The sequence below is a fragment of the Temnothorax longispinosus genome, chromosome 11, assembly GCF_030848805.1.
Source record: "Temnothorax longispinosus isolate EJ_2023e chromosome 11, Tlon_JGU_v1, whole genome shotgun sequence".
Taxonomy (NCBI): Eukaryota; Metazoa; Arthropoda; class Insecta; order Hymenoptera; family Formicidae; genus Temnothorax; species Temnothorax longispinosus.
This window is the reverse complement of record NC_092368.1, coordinates 16,615,976-16,635,782: the sequence shown is the minus strand read 5'-3', so window position 1 is coordinate 16,635,782 and position 19,807 is coordinate 16,615,976. Positions and strand designations below refer to the sequence as shown.

General features: G+C 38.7%; 3 protein-coding genes across 6 annotated transcripts; 2 read left to right on the top strand and 1 right to left on the bottom strand.

The window, feature by feature from the left end:
- The first annotated feature begins 11 nt into the window (after positions 1-11).
- Positions 12-2,884, top strand: LOC139821640 (pentatricopeptide repeat-containing protein 1, mitochondrial). Of its 2 annotated transcripts, XR_011734311.1 has the most exons (5): positions 12-265; positions 493-1,721; positions 1,787-2,092; positions 2,202-2,438; positions 2,543-2,884. XR_011734311.1 is itself a non-coding variant. In XM_071792841.1 (4 exons), exons 1-4 carry the CDS (start codon positions 175-177, stop codon positions 2,295-2,297), a joined length of 1,722 nt encoding a protein of 573 aa, XP_071648942.1. In that variant the 5' UTR covers positions 12-174; the 3' UTR covers positions 2,298-2,884. The 2 variants fall into 2 exon arrangements, 1 of the variants encoding a protein (XP_071648942.1); XM_071792841.1 differs by having other exon boundaries at positions 2,202-2,884.
- Vir (VIR_N domain-containing protein) lies at positions 2,298-8,372 on the bottom strand. Of its 2 annotated transcripts, none has more exons than XM_071792839.1 (5): positions 7,963-8,372; positions 7,271-7,383; positions 6,796-7,162; positions 2,891-6,506; positions 2,298-2,722 (listed from the first exon to the last, which is right to left on the bottom strand). In XM_071792839.1, exons 1-5 carry the CDS (start codon positions 8,014-8,016, stop codon positions 2,430-2,432), a joined length of 4,443 nt encoding a protein of 1,480 aa, XP_071648940.1. In that variant the 5' UTR covers positions 8,017-8,372; the 3' UTR covers positions 2,298-2,429. The 2 variants fall into 2 exon arrangements, with proteins under 2 accessions (XP_071648940.1, XP_071648941.1); XM_071792840.1 differs by having other exon boundaries at positions 2,891-6,503.
- Positions 8,373-8,460: 88 nt separating this feature from the next.
- On the top strand, positions 8,461-19,774 carry LOC139821795 (nucleolar pre-ribosomal-associated protein 1). 2 transcript variants are annotated; one of them, XM_071793129.1, is made up of 10 exons: positions 8,462-8,968; positions 9,041-9,629; positions 9,983-10,276; positions 10,366-11,565; positions 12,583-13,717; positions 13,935-14,062; positions 14,128-14,337; positions 14,580-14,800; positions 15,219-15,615; positions 16,198-19,774. In XM_071793129.1, exons 1-10 carry the CDS (start codon positions 8,535-8,537, stop codon positions 16,489-16,491), a joined length of 4,902 nt encoding a protein of 1,633 aa, XP_071649230.1. In that variant the 5' UTR covers positions 8,462-8,534; the 3' UTR covers positions 16,492-19,774. The 2 variants fall into 2 exon arrangements, with proteins under 2 accessions (XP_071649229.1, XP_071649230.1); XM_071793128.1 differs by having other exon boundaries at positions 8,461-8,968; positions 10,366-13,717.
- The last annotated feature ends 33 nt before the right edge of the window (positions 19,775-19,807 follow it).

Here is a 19,807-nt window from a genome sequence, read left to right as displayed (position 1 = left end):
CAAAAATTTACCGTGTGACAAAATAATTTAACCGGTCTACTGGGTATATACTGCTGCCATGTGTTTATCTCGTTTATTTCATTAAAGTTTAATACATTTTGTTCCAGTATTACGAAAGCAGATACTCCGATAAAGATAAACTTTCTTTTCAATGTGAATACTTCCGTTTATAAAATGTTTTGTCAAAAATTTCGCTCAACAATCAAACTAAAAAACGTCATAGGTTATGTCACTGAATTAAATCACTCTATCGCAGCAAAACAATGTACGTGAAAGAAAGAACGAATAACGAATAAGTATTCCGTATTTTATACCATATATGATTCTCCTTTTTCCTAATTATTTTTAGAAAAAAATATTTTAATTTTATATATAGGAAGTATACATGTGTGTGTACAAAATTTAATAATCAAAGAATAGCTATATTACATAGTAATAGGAGAGCATATAATCATATGCGAAAAGAAATTTAATAATATATTTATTACGCAGGCAAGAATGAGTGTTTGCAGCACAGATCTCTACTCCCGGTCAGCAATTTTTGCACGCAGAAGCTCCCGAAGAGCGCCGATGTCTTCGGGGATATCTCCGGCAGGAAGTTTGAGCGCGCTCCCATGGACGAGCGCGAACAGGAAGAGGAGGATTTTCAGGATAGGGAAGGGTGCATTCCACGTCGACTGAAGCCGAGCATGGGCCAGTACGCTAAGATGATCAAGTCGAATATATCTAAAAACGATTTGAATTCCGCTTTGAAAGTGCTCGATTCGATGATGGAGAACCACGACAAGCCCACGTTGTACTTGTACAATCTTCTGTTGCGTGCGTTTGCCAAGCAGGGCGACATAAAGCGATGCTTCGGTCTGTACACCAAGGCGAGGAAGCGCGGATTGCAGCCGAACGCGGCGACCTACACCAGTCTGTTCAATGCGTGCGCTTTAGCCGACAACAAAAAGATAGCTTTGGAACATTTGAACAACTTTCGAAAGTCACTTTCTCAGCAACAGTTTCCAGCGAACGAAACGCACTACAACGCTATGGTAAAGGCGTACAGTTGGCACGGTCAGATCGTCGAGGCATTTCAGTTGGCGGACGAGATGAGGGACAGATCTATTCCCATCGGGGAGAGCACCTACAACTCCCTGTTTCACGGGGCGATTTCGGACAAGGAAGCCGGCCTGCGTCACGCTCTGATCGTGTGGCACTTAATGCACCTGAAGAATATTAAGCCGACTTTGACGACTTATAATCTTCTCTTGAGAGCGATGAGAGACACCAATTTGGGAAATTTGAAGCCCGACGATGTCCTTCTCTCAGGATTGGACCAGACTAGGATTTCAATAACGGAAGGCGAGAGGCCAGATCTGCTGGCCTCGCCGCCTGTTATGAGCACACTTTTACCGTTAGGAGAAAAACGGAACATTATGCAACGTGACACCGATGCAAATATACGGAAAAAATCGGTAAATTTGAACGATGTGTTTATCAATAATCGTCTGATTTTATTTGGTGGTCTAGAAGGATTTCTGGATCGAATGTTTAACGACGGTGTTAAGCCCGACGCCAAAACGATTACGCTACTCCTGGATTTAATTCCGAACTCGACACCCGCTGAAGATCTGCTCATCAAGGTTGCAGATGACAAAAATATTGAACTGGATATCGATTTCTTTAATATGGTCATTAAAAGGCGCAGCATGCGATTCGATTACAAAGCTGCAAAGGTAAGTGTTAGAGACTCCTAATTAGCCATTCGAATGTAGTACTGATACGATTTTTAATAACTTAGGAGGTCATAAAAATAGCGGAGAAGAAAAGGCTCTCTCCAAACGTAATGACGTTCGGGGTCTTGGCGCTTGGTTGTCAAGAGTGCGGAGAAGCCCAAGAGTTCCTGGCAGGAATAGAGGCCTTTGGCTATAAACCCAATTCTGTAATCATGGGTACTCTCCTCAAAACAGCTTGCCATAAAAAAGATTTTAAATATTTGTTGTTTGTGATGAACTATATGATGGAAAACAAGATGAGACCCAGTGAGCAAGCCGTCAAATCCTTAGAGGAGTTTTCGAAAGAATTATCGAAGATGGAGAAACCGACAGTACGTTAACAAAATATTTGCTATGGCTACTATTAGAATTAATCCTTTCTTAAGCATTTAATTTTTAATAAATGAAAGATAGATGTACACTTATAAAATTTTTTTCCAGGGAAAATACAGACTTCGAAAACAGAAGCGTTTGGAAGAGAACATTGAGAAATTCGAACAGCAGTATCCTAAATGGCAAAAGACGATAAAACAGTGACTCATTACAAGACGAAATATTATTTCTGCAAAATACAAGCCTTTCAAGACAAATTTATATATTGTTGATATAATTGATATGTTTTGTAAATATACACATATATGAAACGAAAAGGGGAAAGACAGTAATAAATTAGCGAAGGTACGTGGGACGAATTTCTTGGGTCCAGGGTCGACTCCTGGTACCGCTGCTGATAGCACGCGACGGGCACGTTCCACGGATGTTCAGCTTGTTGTATCCGGTAGGACCGGTTGGCTGAGCCCCGCATGTTTCCAGCGCCACGAATTCATCCACGTGAAGAGACGGTGGTCTCGAGGTATTGGGCGGCCTCGATCGGAAGGGATCGGACCCTCTACCCACTCCTCCGCCTACTGGACCACCTCGTAGAGAATTGGCGAACTGTGTTCGACCTCGCACTGGTGTTACTAAGAGAACAGAAAATCGTCAAATCTTTAATCAGGAGCACTACATAATTTAATATAAGAATTTGATGTGATGTCGATTAAAAATTGTTAATTTTATTTCGTTTCAACATCTTAATATTTGTAAGTATGTAGAAAAAAAGTCATCTGACAAATCTTTAATGATCTTACCAAATGGTTGTTTTGATTTTGCCATTGGGGAAATCTGTTTTTCCGTTCTGCTTTCCTGTTCTTCATCCTGGGGTTTTGATTGCAGAGGTTGAGTGGCGTCATCAGGAGGTATTTTAGAACATAGGTTTTGCGCCTCCGCTAACAGATTAAAGTCAGCGGGCAGTAATTCAGTGGCGAGCGCTAACAAGTCTACCGTATCTTCAGTTTGTGTCTGATTGGCCGTGAATGCGAACTTCTTGGGTCGGACTGGACTATTATTAATCGTACATCTTTGTGAGAACTGATTCAATAGTGCTTCCGGGGTTGGCAACAGAGGCTCCAACATCTCCGGGATAGGTTCTTTTTCTTCTTTCTCTTCAGAGGTTCTTAAAATTTCTGTCAGATCTTTTGCGCGTTTCAATTTCTCTAAGGGATGATCGTTCTTCTCCCAAGATATCAAGAATGCCAATTGCTGTGCGCGTAGATGCAAGGTCCTCGCTTCCGAGTCAGAAGCGATTAGGTTCTCTAGGAAAGTCACGGTCAAACCCACGACGGGGTTTGTTTCGGACTCTTCCAAGCCGGACACGTGGTCTAGGAGCGCGCGCAAGGCTCCAGGGTTGTTTTCCAGGCAGCTCTTTACATGATACAGACCATAATTGTGGTTGCTGAGGGACAAGAGGATGTGCAACGTATTTTCTATCACATCCAACTGGAACTTTGTGCTGATTGCTAGGATATCGATTAGAGCCGCGAGGATAGATAAAAGAGGTTCCTTGCTGGGCACCGAGTGCGTCAGTCTCTTCTCCAAAGGTTCGTTGTCTTCTTGTACTAGACTAAGGCTGCAGTTACACAGAGTCTCGAAGATGCTGAGGATCTCGTACTGTACGTTAACATCGCTGCTACTTTTCAGAGTAGAGCACATCATCTCGATAACTGGCGGATATTTTTGATCGGACTTTACTTGCGCTCTGGACGCCGGGCTGGTTAAGGTCAATAAAGTAGCTTTCATAGGCGCATGTCTGGCCAGATCGCTGATTAGAGCGAGAATAGGAATATTGTTTTCTAGAGGAGTGGCTGCTAAAATACCATCTAAAAGACATCTTCCAACTAAAAGAGCTGTCGGTGCTGCTAGGTCGCTTAGTTGCTTGCAAACTGTCGATAAAAGAAGTAAGACGTCTCCGTTCCAACTCGTGCAGAGTAGCCGAAGAGTTTCAGTGAGATTCGCTGCCTGAGCTTGAAGATGTGCTGACCAGAGTTTTCTTAGGCCCAGGATCCTCGTTGCGTCTTCAGTAGTGGTCTCTTTCGGCGTTAGAACAGGTGGTAGCAGACGAGCTAGCAGCTTTAGACCCGGCACAAAGTTGCAAGGACGGAGGGAGATCATCTTTAGAACTTCGCCAAGCATCTGAGTCCATAGTGATTTGGCCACGTTGCCAGAACCGTCGGAATCAACGGCCTGGGTGAAGACCAGAAGCGTTCCCACAATTTCTTCGGACAGAGTCTGCACCATTAAGTTAGACGGGATGGCTTCGATCAAGGAATAGACTCCGAGCAACGGAACGACGGCCGTAAGATCTTTGAAGTCCGTCGCCATGCACTTAACAAGTCTCTCGAGCAACGCCCTGGTCAGTTTCACGCAAGGAAGCAATAAGGCAATTAACGCCATGCCTCTGCGACCAGTCAAGGCAGGACGATGAAGGAACGGTTGTTCATAGAACTCGGACACGTTTGCCATTACGGCAACCAGAGCGGTGAGGCCGTCAGCAGCAAATAGTTGAGTCAGAGCGTTCCTGTATTTCAGCTCAACATACGGCTCCAAAGGATCGACGTCGTTATTTGATGGGAAGATGAGATAATGCAGGATTCTACAGGCGGTGATTAACTGACCGGGAAGCGACGCAGCCTTCTCAGCGCTTTTCCTGATAATCGTCACCAACGGGGAGACGTCGCAGTAATCCCAATGAGAAGCTTGGGCCGCGACTGTCAAGTACGATATTACGTCCCTGAGGATGACATGCTCGCGAGCTTTGTCAAGTATCAATTCCGCACGGTTCTGGAAGATCTCTACCCTATCGGAATAACGAACAACTGCGGAGATCACTTCGGCGGCGAACTCGCAGAGATTAGAATCCGACAAAAAAGGGATCAGAATATCTATGAAGTCATCCAGAGGCAGAATCGTGAGAATGGCATGCAAACCATCTGGAAAAATGAGGAACGAGTGCAATCTCTTCAAAATCGTCCAGTCGGAAGTTTGTCTCAGGCGAATTAGACACTGCGCGACCTGAAGACGCCACGCTAGAATGCGCCCGGCGCCTGGTAGATCGTGTTTCAGAGCTTTCAGTATCAGTCGAACTACTTCGACTTCCTTCAACAAGTAGAACAGGCCTTCCTTAGTATTGGAGAGATGCAAGAGGAAGCGACGGATTAACTTGATCATCTGCAAATCGCAATTCGGAGAAGATAACGCCAGTAGAAGATGATGGGCCAGTTTATGATGTTCGAAATAAGCCACCAGATGAGCGCGAGGATTGCGAGTGTGCTCTCGTTCGAATTCCATCTGGGCACCGGCTGGCAACTGGCGTTTAGGCTGCGCCATCAACGTCGGAGCGCACACGTAAACGTTCATTAGCTCTGCTAAACCGAACTCGTCGAAATTCTTGATTTCTTCTAGATACTCGTACACGTGGACTTTGCGGAAGAGTGAGCTGAGGGCGTATTTGAGTCTGGCCAGCTTTGCCGAGTCCAGCATTGTTAGTGCATTGCTATACAGATTGTTCTTTAGAAACTCCTGCACGATTATCGGGCTGATCAATGCGGCATCGAGGGCTCGCAGAGCGGAAAGTTTCACCGGTAACGCCACATTCTCGCGCATACAGAGGGATAGCAATTTGTACGGGGCTTCGACCTTCAACAGAATTACCGGGCCCTTCGATAATCGACAGAGAGCCTCCGCTAAGCGAACTCCCACTTTCACGTGACGCACTTTATACGCTGGTTGTGGTTGGGCCCTAGCGAGCTCCATATCTAAACTGGCATTGACAATGTCAGTCAAGTCATTGATATCGTTTACGTCGGAGTCAAATGGACCCAGTATGGCGCACAAAGTCTCGCAGTTGTGCACGAACGTTTCCTTTTCCTGACCGGACGCATTGTGGAAATGCGAGACCGATTTGGAGAGGGATTGTAGAAGCTCTCTAATCTTTAACAAAGTCTCACGGTTCACGCGAGTGTTTTCCAAGTTCTCCGGCTTTTCCAAACTTAGCAAATCGGGCGGCACCATCGCGTAGATTTCATCGATCTGCGATGCTTCACACTCAAATTCGGCTGTAGACGGAACATCGTCCGTTATTATATCTTCGTCCGATAATATCGGCTCGAAAGGCTCGCCAGTTTCCGGCTCGCTAGCTTCTTGCTGCTCCGCTTCTTCTTCTTCGGCGGAGATGGACTCGGGACTCAGAGAGATCAGGGATTCGAGAGGAGGAGACAAAGGTCGCTTCGACGATTTTTCGCCTGCGTTGGACGTCTCTTCTTCCCATTGTCTCGATTCCGTCTTTCCTGTGTCCGATGTAGACGTCCTGGACGGTTCAACCACCTGGATCGGTTGTGGCGATGGAGTTGCCGTTACGCATGTTTCCTGCTGATACAGTTATGCGCTCAAATTTGAATTTAAACGAAAGTTGAATCGTTAAGACGATAGTAAAAAAAAATAATAACGTATAATTATAACTGTTCTACAATTATCGAATCAATATGTTATCAGAATCAAACACACATTAAATAACAAACTATATCAGAATTGAAAGACATCTAAAGTAATACGCAATGTCTCTTGTACTTTTTCTAGATAATCCTTTAGATATTTTTATTGTTTGAAATTTGTTTTAAACGAACATCGCGTTACAATATTAGCAAGCAGATTTCCTTACCGATAAACTCGTTTGATGCTGATTCTCGTAATACCATTCAGACTGCTGCTCGGAAGGAATTTGCACAGCAGTTTCAGGATTTTCTTCTATGGAGCTGACGCAAGCGGTGGAGCCAGCTGCCGAACTGATGACTTCCTGGGGATTGTTCAGTGATTTGGTTAGGGTACCGTACACCGCCAACGTTATGGTGGTATACCATCCTCTCAGCACCAACCCATCCGTTGGTATTTGTTTCCGTTCGCATTCCAGTTGGATGTGGATGTTCTGCTTGTACTCTAAACCACCTAAAAACTCGAAGGTGGAGGCTCCAGGTTTGCTGAGATCGTTCACGAAAAACTCGATCTCGAATTGAGAAGGATTGGTCGCTCTAAAAGAAAGAATTAATTTCTTTGTATTTCTCAGAAATTGGAACGCTAATATCACTTTATTAAAGAAGCTCCTGTAGTTTTCAACGCCAAGAATAAAGCGTAATTACCCAAGTCGCACTCCTCCTGGAAAGTCTGCCTGTACTCTGGCACCCAGAGGAATTATTCTTACTTCGCTAATATAAACAGGCTTGGGAAATTGCACCAGGTCCAAATTCAATTCCTAAAAATATGATTTCAACGTAAACATCATGTTGCTCAATACGTCATGTAAATTTTCAAGGAAAAGAAAAGATTATAAAAATTATTTGTTGGTAATGTGTTTTCAGAAAATTTTGTTGTGAGCAAGGTGATCTAGAAATTTTTGAGCAGTTTATTTCTAAATTAAATATAAACGTTCTTAGAAAAGAAACTAAATTCTTTAAGAATTAACCAACATTTTTCTATATGCAGTACACAATGTACAAAAAACATAACAAAATTGGCGAATAATAATTCTAACTCTAAAAGATTAATTTTTAAACATAAATAACGATTATCGTAAAAAGTCTCGTTTATCCAAATCTGTATTCTCTTTACGTGCAGCAATTACAAAGATAAATTTCAACAAAATTGAGAAGTATTCTTTCTGGTAACAATCATAACCTCAAAAGCATATTATGCGATTAAGCGTAATAGAGAAAAAGCATCTTTTCAATTCGTTTTTACTTTTATGTGTCATCGGGGTAAATTTTAACAAAATCGTCAATAAACAGCTTGTCCTCGGATTCAATTAATCGTTATTAAATGAATGTAAACAAACCTCTGAAATTTCGTGGGAAAATGTATCGAAGAACAGCAATTCGGTGTTATCCATGTTTCACGAGTAAATAACTTTCGGATAACATAATACCTTAACAATTAATTTTTAATACAAAACTGATTATTTATTCTACTTTTCATTTTATCCGTACTCGGTATCGGTGTATATATATACGTTTTAGTTATATGAGTTATATATACTCGTACGTCAAACTAGCACATTCTGCATGTCAAATGCTTTCTCGTGTAATTTATTTTATAACATATCGTTATATTTTGTAATACGTGTTACAATAAATATTACACAGTATCTTGTTATATTTTTATTAATATTAAATTGTACACATACACATTCCAATTATTCCAAATGTACTGACACTTGACAGCACTGACTTATCCGAAAGAAGTGCTGTGCGCTGTCTCCCTCCGATAGAATTCCTGATTGGCTTTTCGTAGCCACGTGACCGGCCTTGCTAGTGAGCTTCGAGGCAGTTCGAGGCGGAAAGTCGGGAATGGTCGGGAAAGTATGGCGGCGCCCATAAAGCACGTGCGCGGATAAACACAAGTAAACACATGAGAATGGATTCGGCTAGTAAGCCGAAGAAGAAGGCACGCAAGCGGACCTCGAGAAACGAGGATGAAACGTCGACGAAAAAGGCAAAGATCAACGGCTCTCTCGAGGAGGTACCTGAACCTGAACGTGACGTAGCACGAGAAAACGTATATTCTGATAAAAATGACGCGAAGGACGAGGCTGCTTGCAACGACAGGCAGGATATATTTAATGGACAATCTCTGAGAACGCTTTTTTCCACCTCCGCCGACTTGACTGTGTTGAGGAAGTTCGTGACGATATGCAACGAGAACAAGGAGAGGGATCTTGCGGCGGAGTACCTGCTCGCCGGCGGCAGCGTTCTCGAAGTTCTGAGGCTGTTGGAGTCATCCGACAAGAAGAGTACTGCCAATGCTACTATTGTCTTCTCTGCGATCCATATTTTACTCATTAGGCACGTATATTGATGCAACGCGCATGAGAATTCACACCTTTACTTCATTCAAGGACATTTTTCTGGTTGTAGGATTTTGACGGAGTGCCCACAGCACCACAGTAGCGCGATAGAAGCTTGTCGTCATCTGTTGAACTCATACATGTCTGTCGTGCACTCCATGCTTTCGACTCAGAGCAGTAAGCAGCGTAAGGTGGTGCTGAGGCTGCTAGCGGCGATAGCGTCCTTGGACAGCAGCCTATCCAAGGAGCTGCTCATCCATTTGTCGCTGCAGCAGCAAACGTTAGAGAGCCTAGCGCAACACACCAAGCCCACGGATTCTCAAAGTGTTCGAACGTGCTTCATTCACTTTGTTCTTGCCTTCCTCGTGGAGGGGAACACGCTGGTGATCAGAACGCTCTTGGACAAGCGTAATATGCTCTGCTGCATCTTCTCAGATTTGCTGTACGACACGAAAGAAGTCGTCACCTTGGTTCTCACCACTGTGAAGACGTACGTGCTGGAGAATACTGGCGTAAGTAAAACGACAAAGATGCACGTATTTTCCATACCTGCTGTGTTGAATCTGATATCGTTGTACAATTGGAAAGGCCCGAACAACTGGCCCAAAAACAAAACTCACACTTTTGATGAGAGCGAGAACTTTCGAGCGGACAAAGAGGTAATTGTCACTATCTCTTTATTATAAATTACGATGTTTATTCTAATAATTATAAAGTTATTATTTACAATATGATTTTATGTCAAGAATTAGTTTAATTGCAATATCAGTCTTTTTATAACAAGAAGAATAAAAATTTATTTGATATTAAAATGTATATGAAGAACAATTTTACATATTGATTTATTGAAGTAATTCTGACATTCTGACAAAAGCAAATTAAAGTATATATTCTTTAATTGAGGAGCAGTATTGTGAAAAATAAACTTTTTAATAATCTTTTACGATATTAATTTACGGCTATTGAATTTCTTGTTATTACTTTTCTTCTTTATTCTTTCCGCTTAATTTAGGTCGTTAGTGACATAGTTCATGAGTTCTTAATCACTTTGTTAACGTCACATCGTTATGGAGTTATTTTCCATGACCGAACATTGGGTGGTTCGCGAAATAAGCACAATCAACTGGTACATACAGTCCTTCAGAACTTGGAGAAGCCTTGGGAACATGAAAAGCCATCAGATCTGATTGTTAGGATAATGGGTGCCTGCCCAGATCTTATTCGTTCGCAATATAATGCCATCAAACCGTTTCTTGAACCCAGAGTGTCACCCAAATGGAATTGTCTTCTCAAATTTATAGGGAAGGTGAGAGATGCTTCCAGGTGTGCTGCTAAATTGATTATTGTTTTGTGCACTGTCTTTTCAGTTTGACTTATCATATGTTCTTTTCGCAGATAGTAAAATCAGTCGATCCAGTTAGTTGCATCAAAACTTGCGCCGCGGAACTGAAAGCGAACAATTTGATAAGTGCATTACTTTCTCTGGCGGTTCCAAGCACGATTGTAAAAGTCGCTATCTTACCAGGATTAGATCACGATAGTCTTTCTGTTAGACACGAAGCTTTATCTCTTCTTCTAATAATTGCTAATCAGCTGAAAGCTATTTCTTTAGCTGCAAAAGAGTTCTATAAAACATCCATAGTTCAAAATCAAATAACAGATTTTATTTTAAGGACTATCCCCACCTTGGAAACTATCTTACGAATGTGGAACCGAGCTTTTGAAAATGACACTAACATAAAGGCTTCAGAAAACGCAGAAAGCATTCAGGATCCAGAATTAGTGGATCATCTTGATGTTATCTTGAGCGTTCTTCATTTGTATCAAGATATATGTCCAGAGTTATTAGATATCTCGACAAATTTACAGCCGAGTTTGTTGCTATCGAATTTAAATAGCCTCCAAGATGATGGAGACGATGGAGAAATCACCAAGATAGAGAAAGTAAATTGCATGAAAGTCAAGACAATACAGTTCCTGCTTGCCTTGGACTCTTCCATTTTTGCGCCAAAAGAAAAGGCCTTCAAGGAAGCTCTTGTCTTCTTGATATCTCTGATTCGTCAAAAAGATCCGTCACCGGACAGCTACAATGCTACTAGAAAACTGCTAAACGCAACGGGTTTGTTTGAAACCTGTGAAGATCAACTAGATATTTGGATCAATGGCTTTTCAGTAGTCGCGGATTCCAAAGAGAATGAGCAGTTGACGCAGTGGTTCATGTCTGTCCTGAAAAGCGCCATTAAACACATTGACAAGTATATAAATATCATAACGCAAGCGGAAGGAGTAATAAACGATCAGATATCTAATCTCAACGTCAAAACGGCGGAGGATATAATTAATGAACTGTTTGATAAAACTGACAAAATTAGTCTCTGCCAAGAAGAATTATCTACAGTAGGTTTATCTTTAATTAACGGAAAATTTAGTTTTGACGAGAAGAAGGATGATACAATTGATGATAGCTTTTATAAATTTAAACAAGAAAATTCGAAAGATACTAAACTTGTTAAGTGTGTAACACAGAGGAACGAGCAAGTGACCAACTTTGATACAAAGGAGATAGAGGATGCGATTAATCGGTTACTTGATAAGGTAAATCTAAAGAACTTTCCTTTTAACAAAGGTCAGCCGAATAAAATTTCATCTACAATAATATCACCTTCAATGAATGAATTTACTAATTCTGATATAAAGAAAACTAATGAGGTGATTGGCACTCTTTTTAATAATTTCGGTAAAGAGAAGAGAGAGCATTGCAGAATGCAAGCGTGCACGGCAGTGTCACCACTTTTATGCTGTGCGCTGCAAAAGATAAATGAGAAAAATTGCACCCCCACGATCTTGGCTTATTTATCCTATGTAACGGTCCATACTCTACATTGTCAAGTCGTGCCGGATCTGCTGGTTTATATGGCAACAGATTTGATTAACCTGCCAGTTTATAAATACTTGCAAAGTTGGTCAAGTAACAAACAACCTATTTCCTTGAAGGATAAGTTGCCGTCTTTAAGATTATTGCATAAACTGAGTAGTATACTGTTGGCAGATTCCAAGATGGACTTGATTGAATTTTCTAAATTATTTAACGATGGTCATTCGACATATTGTTTTAAATACAACGGCAAGGAAGTTACTATTAAGTACTCCTTATCTTTGTACGATGTCAAGACGTTGTTGAAAATGACTGTATTTTATTTAGCACAGTTAGCACAGTCTAAAATCTTACGACAAACCCAAAACGAAAATTGCAAACTTATGCTTGCGTTTTTATTAAGCATTCGACAATCTGACGAATTGAATCAAAATAACGTAGCAACACTTGAAGAAAATGCAAGATGTATCTTCACTCATCCTATTTTATTGCATTATTTCTCGCCATTTTGTGAAGAAACTTCGAAGGATTCGATGGAATATATGATCACTGAAACTATCCTGAAAGTCTGTGAGTCTGTTTTGAATTTGTACAAATATAATGATGCAGGGATCTATATTTTTTTCGCGTTTAAAGACAAGTTTCTCACGCAATTGAGGAATATTATTGAAAGGAATCCGTTGAAAGCCTGCAGTAATAATTATGATATTGCCATTGATTTATTGAAAATATTGCAGCTGGGAACGATGGATATCGCGAGCTTGTTGTGTGCCTTGATGAAGTTGCAGAAGATTGTATTTATTTCGAGCGATAAAGAAAATCTGTCTATATTCGGACACGTCGTTCCGGTATTGTTGGACATGTATTGCAGCAAGGAGTCAAGACTGCGTGACACGATGAACGAGCAGTTCGTAGAAAAGTTTAGCTTACACTTGGTTTACCTGAAGTCCAGTAAGATAAATCACGTGGAAAGGTGGGAGCAAGCCTTGGCAAAGTATTTATCCATCTCTCCGCATAATGTTTCCGGTGTCAGTACCAATACTTTTGCATTGTTGCTAACAAAAAGTATTAACGCGTCCACGATCCAGCTGATAACGACCTTGATCACCAAGAATACCAGACTTATTCCATCGCTGGTGAAATACTTTCTCAAGGAGAACGTGAAGCAAGACATTGTGTTTCCAATACTGAACAGCAATTTAAAATACAAATGGAATGAAAAGTTTCTTCAAAGTCTTCGCGAGCGTTACGGCAGCGACATCGCCGCGTATATGACCGAGCCACAAAATCCCGTTTCCTGGATCGAAGAAAACGCGGCAGCGATCGTCTATCTCATCGAAAGCACTTTCGATCTTGTCCTGTGTGAGAAAATTTGCAACAACATTTCCCAGAACGGCGACAAACTGGATATGGTGTCCGTTTGTTTCGTGCAATTGCTGGAAAGCGTATATAAGAAGTACGAAAGTTTGATAACGGCTAAAGAGAAATCTTTAATGGATCTGATAAAGGTATTGTTGCACATAATGACTTCGACATTGAAGAAGGAGTCGAAGAACATGGAGAAAATCAAAGTTTTATGTGAGAAACTGAACAGCGCGGTGATTCGTTTGAAAAAGACTGAAGATAATTTTGTCTTCAGTTCGCTGAGCAAGAGTTATTCGTGGCCGCAATTTACTAGGTTTTCCTTAAAATTAGGTCTGAAAGACGCTAAGGACGAGGAGACTCAATCGAACGTATTGAAAACCCTGAGCAATTTATGTGATATCGCTTATGGAGATAATGTTGACGATGAATATATGAAGACGCTATTCGAAATGACGACGTCCCATTCGGAGTTTGTTAATATTATGCTTGGGTCATCCGCTGTTAAAGGTGAGCTTGCCCGCGCGTGTTCTATCATCAAGAGGGAACACGTGGAAATATGCTTATTCGACCAAAAAAATTGATATTTTTCTCCAGTGATACAAATTCTAATTGTGTCATTTAAAAATCAGTCTTGATTCGCGACTCTATAAAGTATTAAAATCTTGCAGGAATTTATCGTTACATAAATAAGTTTAATCTTTGATGACATTTCGTGACATTTCAGGCGACCTGGTCGAATTACTGAGAATACTCACTCGAAAGAATCACTCTGTAATGACTGCCTCGCACGTGCCTCTTTATCTTGCGGCTTACAATGCCACCCTTTGTCACGTTGATCAGCGCATTTTGCAGGTAAGAATCACGATTATCGCGCGTCGTTGAAGGAATATTGAAGTTATAATATCTAATTCTTCCAGATTCTTCAGTATTATGAAACTCATAATGTTAAGCTCCAACAGTACTGGCCGTACTTATGGGGAAGCGCCGCAGCAACACGTTACAGCGTAAAGGGAGAGACGGATACTGCTCTGTGGAGGCAACCTTCCACTTCCGAGATCTTTAACTTGTTCAATAAGGACATTGTCAACGAGACTATAAAAAATTATCCCATACACAGAGCAATAAAGGTAAATAAACCGAATATTTTTTCAAGAACGATATCAAAATTTTAGACAAATTTTTAGTATGAGATATTCGATCTCTACTTTATAAACCTTTTTTAAAAATAAAAAATAAAAAATCAAATTTTTGTATAAGCTGCCAGCAAGGAAAAGGCGAGAATTAGATACCTCGTAGGACTTGATATCGCTTAGATATTTGTCGTTTTTCTTTGGAGATTAATTAAAAATTCTATTGTTTTTTTTTGCAGAGTGATGAGTTACATGAGAATAGTAATGTATATGATCCAGCATTTTATCTGCCGTTACTGTGTACCCTATTAGCAGAAAATAATATTGTCGCGTGTCACAAAATAAGCCAGAGTGGTGCATTAGCGTTAGTGCTTGCTACATGTTGCAGTGATTCAAGCGATATTCGGATGACAGCATATACCATCATCTCTAGATACTACTTTCATTTGGAAGCATCTAAGTACAATAGCAATTTTAGTAATTAAGCGAGAGATTAAAACGGCTAGATTGCGTTATGATAAATAATAGGTCTTTTACAATATGGAACTTTATTATTTGTCATAATTTCTAATTTAGTCCATTTATCAGTAATTTAATTACTTATTTATTGTCAAGTTATTTTAATGTCAAATTTTAAATTTAATTGGTTTAGTTTTCTTTGATTATTATTGGTCTTTCTTTTATGTTCTACTTTTTTGTAAATTAATGCAATTTACAATTTGGAGGTTCTCTTCAAACTTTATATTAAAAGGGCAGATATCTTTTTCCCATCAATTGCCATATAAATTAGAAGTATATTTTTTAGATCTCTATAACAAATCCATATTTCGACAAAAAAGATTTGATAAAAAAACGATCTAAATTTTCTTATTTACCAGGTCTAAAGAAAAGTTATTGTGGATGCGTTTAATTGATGCTATGCGAAATGGAATCGCTTCCTTAAATTGTCCATTGAAGGATGTCCGGCTGAGTTGCCTAATGACTACCTTCCTAGCTAGGGCCTCACTGATCGCCAGTCAACCTCTGCACCCACTTTATTCGCCCTTGCACACCTTCCTAATGGCCAAAACCGCGCTGGACCTAAATACCATACCGGAATTGCTGCAGTTGTTGCATAGCTCGCATGTGGAGCACAACGCGCATCGGCATTGGATCTTGGAGAACATCCGGGACGGCATGAAGGAGGAAAACGATGTAAATGTGGCCCTGAAATGCGTGTTGTTTAAAATTCTCCTAGATTTTCACACTTGCGCACTGTCGGATACCAAGACCAAGGTGAGCCAATCCTTTGTTTCATATTATACAGTTGAACATTCTTATTCTCCATGCCCTTAATTTAATACCTTCACATTCTTTTAATTCTCTAAATAGTCAGATTTTTAACAGTTTTATTTGTGGTGCTTTTTTACTACTTTATACATGTTTACATAATCACATAAACACATAAAGTAAGAAAGCAATTTAAAAGAAAGAAATCTATATACATCTGAATCTTGCTTATTATTAGCATCGTCAATACAATGATGTTTTTATTTTGTATATAAACTTTTGGAACAAGAACGAGGATTGTGAGAAAAGGCTAAAAATGGAGAATTTGTTTGACTGGATGGGGTAAAAATAAGGAAATTTGATTGTATTGAATAACAATTCAATTACAATAAAAATCAAGAAGCAATCTTGATATTTAATTGGTCGTTTTCTACATGTATTAATAAAACAAACCGAGTAGATATGATCTGTTCATATAATCTGAAAACATTTCTTTATTGCTGTATACAATTTTCATATTATCTATTTGATATAAATTAATAAACTTTATCGATGTAAACTAGTCATTTTTTTATTTTTTTCTTCTAGAAATTAATTTTGGAAGTCGTCGCCTCTACTACCAGAATTCCTAAAGCATCCTTACTTCTCACACGAGGATATGGCATGCTTCCTTGGCTGCACGAGATCGTCAACCACTTGGACATTTGTGAAGCAGAAATCAGAATTATTATTACCATAATTGAGAATTTGCTGAACACCCTAGATAATTCGGCGCAGGACATTAGTCATTACAAAACTCTGTTATTTAGTATTCTTTTGTTATTACGAGTACATTCAAAGAATAGAGATAAAGTCCGTGCTAGTTATATTTTCTTGAAATAATTATTCTCGAAAATATGTGTATATTCAAAATTTGAAAATGGAAATAAAAGATAAGTAAAGCATAGGAAGTGTATAGAATAGTTAAATGAAGTTTTTAATAAGTTCTGAAATAAATTTTTTTCTTTTTTTGTAACTTAATTTTTTCGCCTTCTTTTTTAAACTTTTGTTTTTCACCATTACTTAACCCTAGGTATACACACCTACATACGTATTTTTCGCATACGTAGATACACTGGGGTTGAAAGGACCTCGCTTCTTTTTTTCATTATATAATTTTCGAGAAAATTACCATATTTTTAGTTTCTTTTTTTATTTTAATCGTAAACTGAAAAATATGTACATTTATTCAGAATTAATCTAAAATCATAATAAGTATACTAATAAACACGTGAAATGTATTATTCACCAATATTAAAGTTTCCTACTTTACCTAAGTCTTTACTTACGTCTCGGACGTCTCCGATGTCTCTGACGTCTCGGATATGCTTTTGCTTTGTATTGCAATCTATCGTTAACACTCTCCACTAAAGGGAAAAAAGTAATAACGAAGACATCATGGCGCCGCCAAGTCATCTTGTTTTTCTTATGAGCCAATACTAATTTCACTTCTTGTAAATCTTGTAAACTGCACGGATATTCATTTCCCTTATTATTCCACACTTTTATTTTGAAGTCGAATTCGAATTCTGTGCATTGGCCCTTTAAAGTTTCAGCCGTTAGACTTATCGTTTCACTAGTACTACCATTATTGAGCTTCCGTATAGCTGCTTCAGCTTCGTCTGTTTTCAATGCCAGATGAAGGACTTTGTTTTGATCCTCTCGTGATAGGAAACCAGATTTGTTTTCAGAATACTGTCTAGCATATTGCTCGACTGTTCGATAATGATCATTCTCTGAACAGATCTTCATGGAGTGTCCTCTAGCATGACCTTTAACCAGATAACCTTTTCTGTAGCAATTACTTTCTCTGTTTTCTGATCTGTTCAGGATCGTTTTAGCATGGGCAGGCTCTGTACCACTGTATTGAGCCCCGCCAATCATCAAGATCATCTTGTCGTTTCTCTTCAACTTGACCTTGTCTATCCATTTGGCCAAATTTTGAAAGTTGTTCTTCAGTTTTAGCACCGTCCATTTACGAAGTTTTAATGGATCCTGCCCAATTTGAAAGCCGATCACCGAAAAGAGACAGCTGTTTAAATCAGTGATAACATTGTTTGGATCTTTGCCACCTTTTAAGGTCCAATGGCCTAGAGAAGGATTAGGAAAGTTTGGGCGGGAAATAGGATAAAATGTATATGAAATTTTTGTATGTAAAATGTCGGTTTTATAAATTTCAATTATGTGCGTATATTGTAGTGTAAGAGAAAAAAGGAAATGGAGTGGCTGGTTTCATAAGGAAAAGATGGTTTTTATCTTCTGCTTTAAATAAATATCGTATTAAACTGTATGATAAAACTATAGAAAAGGGGATTCAATTTGCTTCAAACTCCAATATCTTTGACACAGATTGTTGAAATCATGAATAATCTTCAAAAAGATTTTAATTACCTCTCATTGCTCATTAAAAAGTTATGAACAAAATGAAGCATGCAAAACATTCGAGTAAAATTACAGCAGATTGATATCGATCACGTTCGCATTAAGTTTTGGTAGAGCTTGCAAATATAATACGAATGGCATTTTAGCGATAAAAAATTGGATAATCGTCGTTAATCTATACATGAATCTGTGTTGCAGATTTCCTTGATCTTTACTACTAATTTATTGCTACATTTTATTGATAAATTTTGCTATATTTCCGCCAATATAAAATCGACAACAGTACATACGCGATAAATCCTATTTCAAATATTTAGCTTCTTTGTTGACAAATTTTCTAGCAGGTACTTTACAAAATCTGTTCACCACATACTTGGTCACCCGAGATAGAAAGTGATGTGTAAACATGGTCTTAATATATTTAAAAAACTATGCATATATGTAATTTTTCTTTTTCTACGAGTAGCGACGGATGTGAACAATAAGATATAGTTAATAGTTTATATATTTTACCGTGAAGTATGTTAAGTTATTTAATTATCTACGCGTCCACAATATGTTAAAGTCGGGCATGATATGTTACAGAAATAACCCATGATGAAAATTTTATATTTAGACCGAGTTGTTAAGTGAGAAGAATGAGGCATTAAGATACAAAGTTTAACGTAAGTTGTACCGGGACATGAAGGTATATTATTTTTCTCTCTACCGCTTTCCAGTTTTATTCTAAACTAGACTAAAAAGGTGAAACCGTTTTGAAATACACCATAAAAAACCTTAGAAATCATAAACTTGGAAACTGGTTCATTTGGAAACTATTTAATTAAGAGCTTACCTATAACTCCTTCGGTCGCATGATATTCTATGTCTACATGATGTCCCGTTTTTCTTCTGCCGATTATTTTGTTTAAACTTCCATTAGCATTCCATATTTTGATGGGTCTTTCGATTATGCTACTCAGAACGGCGATATGTATCAAACCAGCTGGCCCATAACGTTCCAAATCTTGTATAATGTCATTTATGTATTTAATTTTCTGTATTTTGTCTTTGTTTTTACGATCAGAATAGCATTGGATAAAATTGGTCGACCGAATTCCGCGCATCTCCCTATCGCGGATTTTTTGAGCTTCAGCTATTTGTGATTGTTCGATAGTAGAATTAAAAGGACGCTGTGTCATTGTTGAAATAGTTTTTTTGGAGCTGTAATTTTTATTTTATCTTCCTCAAGTTTGAACGTCTATCTAAGATGGAATAATATAAAATTTATTTTATTCCGTTTATTTCACGTTTTAAATTTCTCTTTATAAACATAAAAAAAATGCAGAAATATAGCTGGAACAATATAGAAAATAGAGAAAAATGATAATAAAAAAGATTGAAGATTACATACATATATATAAATATATATATATTACTGATAAAAAGGAAATAGATTTTAGAGAGAGAAGGAAGCTAGCAGAATAAAAGGAAGTTGCTTTATCGGGAAGAAAGTCAATCATTTCTAAGCGAACCCTTGATCTTAAAAATTAGATTGCGCGATTAGAAAAATGTATTTTTGCAATCTTGACTTACAAGTTTATATCACTGATTTTTATTACAAGGGACTCATTCATCTTCCACAGTGTTATAACATTGTTCGTTGTGCTCCAAAGTAATTCGGCCTTAAATTAGTAATAGCTCTGGGAGAAGTAAGCTTATGATTTGTAAATTTCCATAATAAAGCAACTAATTGTCTTCCATTTTAACCGCAATTTATTCCTTATTTGTGTCTTCT